A 7,445-nucleotide genomic window follows, 5' to 3' on the forward strand; every position below is an offset into this window, starting at 1 on the left:
TGACTCATGACAGGCAGTGTGCAGGCACTGTTGCAAGCAACACTGGGACTAGATATGTTCCGTGGGGCACTTTTCACAATCAGATTCTTCTTTTATTATTTCAGGTTGATTTTCTTACTCTGAACATTGTTCTCTCACTGTCCAACTGCCATAATGCAGACAAGGGCAGCTCTGAGGTGATCAGAGTCTCCTTCAGTTATTACTATACCATGCATTCAGAGTTATCAACTGAAGAAGCAGCAGTGAGTGGTGCCATGAGTGGCTTGTTGACTTTTTTTTATCCTGGATGTCACCTCTCAGGCTACATATAGGCTGACCTACCTTACTGGAGAAGGCTGCTGGAACTGTATGCAGCCTGAAAGGAAGACCTGCAGACACTACTCAGGGCTGAAAAATGGCACAGTTCACTAGTTTCTGGAGTTCAAAAAAATCTTAAATATTTAATCCATAGTCCATTTTATAGATAATATTGTCCTTAAAAGACACAAAAACTGAAGACCTTTCAAAAATAAGCACAGGGCTTGAAATACAACATTGTCTATCAGAGAGCATCATGTATCTTTGGAAGCCATGAGATGCAAGTTAGAAAACAATCTGGTGATCCTTTTGATCTAAATTGTTTTTTCTCCTGTGTTTATTTCTTAAAAACCTTCTAAGTTAATAAAATAATAAAAAGTTTTTGCAGCTGAAAAATATTTTGAACAATAGTTTTTGTAAGTGTTCATTGTTGTAATACTAATTTCATCCACAAGAGGCTGAAACGCAACACTACCCCATGTTCTAAATAGGACTAAAAGCATTCATGTTTTCTTCTGTGTGAGTTTTAATTTCTCTTAGTACCGAACAAAATACATTTTGACAGTAATGTTACATAACTTGCTAACACACAGTATGGCCTATGTACCTTGTGTTTAGAGTGCACTCACCTGGAACTAAACATGAATGCTTTTAGCCCTATTTAGAACAAAGGGTAATGGTGCACTTAAGCCTCTTGTGGCCGAAATGAGTCTTACAACAACATCACACCATAAAAAACAAAAACAAAAAACAAATCCATTTTTAACCTGTTTTTTTTCACCTCTTAACTCCTATACACATAAGAAAATACAATTTAGAACAGACTTTTCTTTTTTTCTCTCATTTGCCTCTCAGGGCATCCGTAGATATCTCTAAAGGAAACTAAAACACTCCCCCAGGAGTTGATGGAGACCCAAAACAGGTCAAAAAGAAGAGAGGCTATTATTTAAAATGTTTTTGGGGCTCCCTCCTCCCATCCCATTCTACCACTGGTAATGGGATTACTGTTAGCATCAGTTGTGGCAGCTGCAGTAGGAAAGTGTTAGTACTGTGGTAATATTGCGATATTGACTCAACAGAGGAAAATCCTTGCTTACATGTGCTGAGGTGTCTCTTATAGTGACATACTGAAGAGTTGAGACATGTTGACTTGGCCAACAACCCCACCTGACACTCATTTGTTCTAACAGACCCAGTAGAAGACAGACGGTAAGTCTCTTGTCTTTCCTTACTAAAATGTAACTCTTCATTTTACCTCACAAACGAGTCAGTCAGCCAGTGCTCTCCATGACGTATCCCTTTCTCTTTTACAGCACATCACTGTCACCTGTTAACATTCTAACAGTCAGAATGGCAGGGAACTTTTTGGGGAACTGTGTATGTAGTTTGTTTGGCGCAAATCTTTTTATTGCAGGTAAGTAACTGCAAACAGCAAAGAAAAAGAACAACTAGATTTATTAAGATTGAATTTCAATCTTCTCAATATCCTCCTTTAGGATGCACCATTCTCCTTGTAACAATGTTCCCAATTGCCCAGATCACTATAGGTAAGTGATCCACTGACATGTCTTTTCTGTTCATCAATGACATCATTTTATAACTTTGAAAATCTTGAACCTTATAGGCACCTTGAACCCTGGCTAAAAGGTTAGGAAATATTGAGGTTTTAAAGAAGAATTCTAGAAAAAACTCTGTGAACTTATTTGTTTTTACATTTTGTGATGTAAATCTGCAATACACATTGTAGTCACTCAAACAGTTGTGCTATGACAGTGAATTTGAATCAAGAGTCTACAGCCATACTATGGCACATAAATCAAACACATGTTGGGAAATATTGGCTTTGCTTAACAGATGTAATGACATGTTTTGTATTGCTTAAGAAGCCTTGTGTAAAATAACAGACTAGTGCTCCTAATGGCATTTGCAAGAATATACACACAATATAGCCTATGTACCTTGTAATTATGTGTTATCAAACATACAAATAAAAACTTAATTTTTCAGTTTTAATATAAATTTTGTGAAACATTGCACACACAAACTTCTACAGTCATGTTGCCTAATAAACAAATGCCTACATTCCACTGGTATCTGTCTGAGTTTTCCAAATGCTTTTTCTCTGTGTAAACAGGAGTAGTGCACATGTACGAGTGTCCAGCAGCACCAGTTATCCCAGTGTATGTGATGGTGTGTGGGATACTGGCCCTGCTGATTATGGGCATGTTTGCTTTACCAAAGCTCCTCTGTCCAGCAGCACCGGGCCACACAATCTGGACTCTGTGGCTCATCAGCCTGGTCCTGTTTGTCTTCATCTGGTTCTTCTATGGTAAGTCACACTTAGAATCTCATTATTATCATGGGCTAATAATAGCTTTGTATTAAAACACAGACATTAGCTATTAGTCTGCATCCTCCACCTCGAATATTATGAATACGATGCTGCATGTTCATTATGTTCCTGTGCATTTCATATCATTTTATTCTTGTCAATGTAAGTATGATAAACTAGAATGATTTAGACTTTTGTAGTGCCCCATAATAATAACTGTGCAAGGCAGCTGGGCTCAAATCTCTCTTGCTAGGCTTCAAGCTATGTGATTGTGTCCAACCACTATGGTTCAGACCAATCAGCGGTGTGGCACTGCATTATTGCGGTCCCGGCCATAAGCCCGGTCGACTCAATCACAAGCAGGGCTCAACTGTCAGTCCTGACGTAAACCCCCTTTTCATAGCTTCAAATAACTAATTAAAACCAAACATATCAGAAAAATGAACACTTGAACATACATCAGCATGATAAAAAATACCTAAAATGACTTTATTGATCAGATTGGTTGAAGTTCGCTCGTGATAGATGGTGACAGACAGAGGATTCATCCAATCACCTGTCAAGTATTTTTTGGAAGTGCCTGCCCTTTTCCAAATAGTTTCCAACAACAACTTCCCAAATGGTTCTGTGTAACATATCTACTGAACTTACAGATGGTGACTGTAATGCATTCATTCATTTTGTCTCTTTCCATCCTCAGGCAGTTACCTGATTTATTCTGTTTATCCACCCAACTACACCAAGACCACCATCAACCCAAACGGCTTCAACAACAGTCTATCGACAACAACAATCTCCACTCGCACTGCACCTGACACCAAGCCCAACATCACCTTGGAGAACCAGAACCAGACCCTTCTTAACCTCAACCAGACCTGGATGACCAACGACAACCAGACTTTAATGAAACTGGTTCAAACTTTGGCCCTTGGCAACATCAGCAGTAAGGCAAACAGAGAGCACCTGAAAGCTGCAGAGGCACAACTTGCTGTGGCTGCGGTACCTTACTGTAACAGAACTGTGTACATGTTTGCTTTCTGGACCACCACACTGGTCTACGCGTTCGCAGGAAACATCCTGGTCATCATCGTCTGTTTATATGGCTTCATGGCAGTTACAGATAAACTTGTACGTCTTGTCACTACCTGAGCTGAGCTTAACAGGTTTCCACTTTAGAGACTTTTTACCATCACATTAAAATGTTTAAGGGATCTGTCGGCTCCATCTTATGCTGTCTTGGTAAATGAATGCAGCTCTTAATTACGACACTGTATGCTTCAAACGCCTTGAGAAATAAAGAGAAATCAAGCATTTTAACACTTCCTCTTGGGAAACAGAAGTTCTGTGTTGCTTCATATTGATGTGTGTGATATCTACACACAGTACCAGCCTTATCTACCATTACAGTTCTAAAACAGTACATTCATAGATCAATATTTGTACAAATCTTTTACCAACTTGGTGAAAAAAAAGGAAAATTTGACATAGCTGAGGAAGCTAATGCCAAGGTTATTATTATTAAGAAGAAATCTCTGTACAAAGCTGATATGCTGGTATAAAAATTGCATTATTTGTATTGCAGATTTATTGGACATTAATGCCAATTATCCTATGATGACTTACAGTGTGAAGGTCACTCTTAAAGGACCGGTGTGTAGGATGTAGTGGCATCTAGTGGTGCAGTTTCAGATTGCAAGCAACTAAATAATGCTTGCCCTCCAAGCGATTGAACATGGCGGACACTCTAGATAAAAATGGCTCATAAATGTAGCAGTTAGCCATATGGTAGTGTTTTCTGTGTTAAAGGCACACTATGCAAGATCTTTATCTTAATATAACAGCTTCGAAGTCATTTCGATGGTAAACAAACTCGTAGTATAGGGAATCATCCCGATAGCAAAGCAGGAGAGGGACCAGCAATGCAAGTCCGAAAGGTGGCGCCCCGCCAAATCTCGCGAGGATCACAAATTGCTTTACGGCATTCACTCAGATGTTACCTGGTCATCTTCGGAGTATCTTTGCCTGTTACGCTTCCATCCTACTGAACATGTACCGATATACAGGGGGGAGGGGATCAGGCCCTGAGTGCAGAGACGCAGAGACGTATAAAGAGACGGCTTTGGTGAGTGGTATTTACGACAGTTAACGTTAAATACAAGTACTCCGCAGCGACTCTAGGGGTAGCTGTTTGACAAAACCGGAAAACTGCATAGTATGCCTTTAATATAGAGATGTAGTATACATATACTATAGAATATGATGGAAACATCTGTGAGTATATTAACATAATAAAGTACAATATGGTAAATTATAATAGTATCAGATATGAGACATAGCACAAGGTGGAAGGTAGTAATACAGTATAATATATAGTTTAGTGGAGCGATATCAGTATGGTAAGATATAGTATGACATCCGCTTCAGTTACCTGATGTCCCTTTTGGAGCAGTTCTACCTCTCTCTCCCTGTATGTTTTTCTGAATGTCTGGAGTCAGGGCAGAACCTTTAGCTGCAGCTCATCTCCATATTCAAGCCTCTTCAAATACTCTGCTCAACCATCACCACACTGCCAGATTGTAGATTCAGCTACCAGTTAGTGCCCGCTATGTTCCAGCTCTTTTTTGTATTTTTGCTAATTTAGCTTTTGGTACCCATTCTACTCTCTGTTTCCCCTGCAAGTCCTGACTCCAGCCTCTGCTGCTTCCACCTCGTTAGGATTAAATGGTAAATGGACCTGTACTTGTATAGCACCTTTCTAGTCTTCCGACCACTTAAAGCGCTTTTACACTACATGCCACATTCACCCTTTTACACACATTCACTCAGTGAGGCACAGCATCGGGAGCAATTCAGGTTCAGTATCTTGCTCAAGGATACTTCAACATGTGGCGGCAGGAGCCGGGGATCGAACCAACAACCTTCCAATTAGAGGACGACCTGCTTTTCCTCTGAGTCACTGCCGCCTGTTTAGTGTGCAACTCTGCCTAACCCACTGCTCTTCTCCAGTTTCCAGCTCACTCACTTTCCCCCTGGATATCACTCTGGATCAGCTTCCTCGGCCTCCATTAGGCCCGATAGTCCTGTTTCAGCCCCACACTCCCCTCAACAGTCATCTAACCTTTTTGAGTTTTTGTAATGAATACCCTGGGTTCATTAGAATTAATGCCATTTGAAGTGCCACTTATCTAAATATTACAGCATATTGGTAGCATATAGTACTGAATCAACACTAGATCAATGAAATGCTTGAATGAAAATATTGACGAGACATATTGGAATGATGCTTGTTTAAAAGCCCAAAAACAGACAATGAATACAAGGTTTAAATCACTTCAATATAAGTTGTTAATCATATGTCTGCAAATATTCCAGATGTTTGTACGAGATGTTTGAATGTGAAGGGTACCGGAAGGATGTTATAAAATGTTTGTCAGAGATGTCAAAGTCAAACTGTGTATGTGGTATGGGGGGGGGGTTATACTCTGTGGGTTCCACTGCTGCTGTACAGTCTGATGTAAGGATGTACAATGGAGTACTTGATGCCTCATTTATTTGTATGCCAACAAAAGAGCTCAGATGAACAGAATAATTACTATACGTACCAATATGTCAAATATCATTGTTTAATTTACTTGTATACTTATATTTATTTTGCTTTTGATATTGCCTTTGTACTTTTCACTGCTCCTGTTCCCTTTTTCTGTAAGTTGCTCTTACCTTTGCAGAAGAAAATTACTGGTAGTCAGCTACCCAGCATCAGTGATATTAGTGAGGTATGGTGTCTGCACAGGGCCCAAAGGATACTAAAAGACACCAGACGTCCCTTCTTATCCTCAGCACTTAATCATTCAACACAGTCATTTTTCAAATCTATTGGATAATGACTCAGCGGGTGAGAGTTGACTATATCCAGAAACAGTAAGCTGTTGAATGACAGGCTCTAGCTGTGGTTTGGGACCAGCACACCTCCAACACAGTGTCCATCCACTTCGACTGTGTTTGAGCACGAAGCATCATCCATGGACTGCGCTATGTCAGCTTGGAACACAGTTTACCCCTTTGAGTGCTTGATCTCGTAAAGAAGGTCTCTGTAAAGATGTGGGGCACAACAGTCTCTGATTTCCTGTTGTTTGGCCAGCCTAATTCCCATTTTATCTAGACTGGACATTAGCCAAGAGCAGCAAGTCCAAGCTGGTCCAGCAAGGCTCCTTTCCAGCTCTCTTTCCTCTATAACAGTGTCTGTCTGAAATAAAAGGTTTTTCTTGGATTATCATAATTATTAAACACAAAACCCATAGTTAGTAGTGTTTTACAGCCTGCATTCTCTTTCTGTCCACCAAGTGGAGCTCATTCTGCAGCTAACGACACCCACAGTTTCCCTCTGTTCCCTCCCTAAAGACACTGGTAAAAACAGAGACATATTTTCAAATTAATACTCTTTTTAGGGTGTAATTGAACACATTATACGTCCAACTGGCTCGCTAATGATGAGGAGGGAGAGGAGGAAGAGCAGCAGACATCCATCATCGCAGTGTAATAGACATGGTTGAGCTCGGGGATCAGTGCTAGTCTGGCAGCATCTGCTTCCACCGTCAGCCATACTCTCCACGGAGGGGAAAACCTGATTATCCACAATGACAGCAGTGTAAGTGAACTGGCTGGCTGTCAACAGGAAAGAGAATATGCTACCAGAGTGTGTTGGGACTGAATGTTTGGATGTAAACACTTTTGAGTGCTGGCAGTTGGTGTGGGCCATGAGAAAGCCCTAAGTCATTAATAAGTAGAGTTTCTCTTCTAATGCTCCTTTCAAGAGTAT

At 40.3% G+C, this 7,445-nt stretch overlaps 1 protein-coding gene across 2 annotated transcripts; it reads left to right on the forward strand.

Annotated features, from left to right (window-relative positions):
* Positions 1-1,379: 1,379 nt before the first annotated feature.
* Positions 1,380-3,951, forward strand: LOC127378009 (uncharacterized). 2 transcript variants are annotated; one of them, XM_051426453.1, is made up of 5 exons: positions 1,380-1,506; positions 1,611-1,711; positions 1,794-1,844; positions 2,432-2,626; positions 3,330-3,951. In XM_051426453.1, the coding sequence occupies exons 2-5, from the start codon at positions 1,648-1,650 to the stop codon at positions 3,776-3,778; spliced, it is 759 nt and encodes a 252-aa protein (XP_051282413.1). In that variant the 5' UTR covers positions 1,380-1,506; positions 1,611-1,647; the 3' UTR covers positions 3,779-3,951. The 2 variants fall into 2 exon arrangements, with proteins under 2 accessions (XP_051282413.1, XP_051282414.1); XM_051426454.1 differs by having other exon boundaries at positions 1,611-1,674.
* The last annotated feature ends 3,494 nt before the right edge of the window (positions 3,952-7,445 follow it).

This window comes from Dicentrarchus labrax, unplaced genomic scaffold (assembly GCF_905237075.1).
Source record: "Dicentrarchus labrax unplaced genomic scaffold, dlabrax2021, whole genome shotgun sequence".
Lineage (NCBI taxonomy): Eukaryota > Metazoa > Chordata > Actinopteri > Moronidae > Dicentrarchus > Dicentrarchus labrax.

Coding starts and splice junctions, on each gene's coding strand:
- LOC127378009 (XM_051426453.1), top strand. CDS start 1,648: ATGGCAGGGAACTTTTTGGGGAACTGTGTATGTAGTTTGTTTGGCGCA. Junction 1,712..1,793: donor CGCAAATCTTTTTATTGCAG/GTAAGTAACTGC, acceptor ATCCTCCTTTAG/GATGCACCATTCTCCTTGTA. Junction 1,845..2,431: donor AATTGCCCAGATCACTATAG/GTAAGTGATCCA, acceptor CTGTGTAAACAG/GAGTAGTGCACATGTACGAG.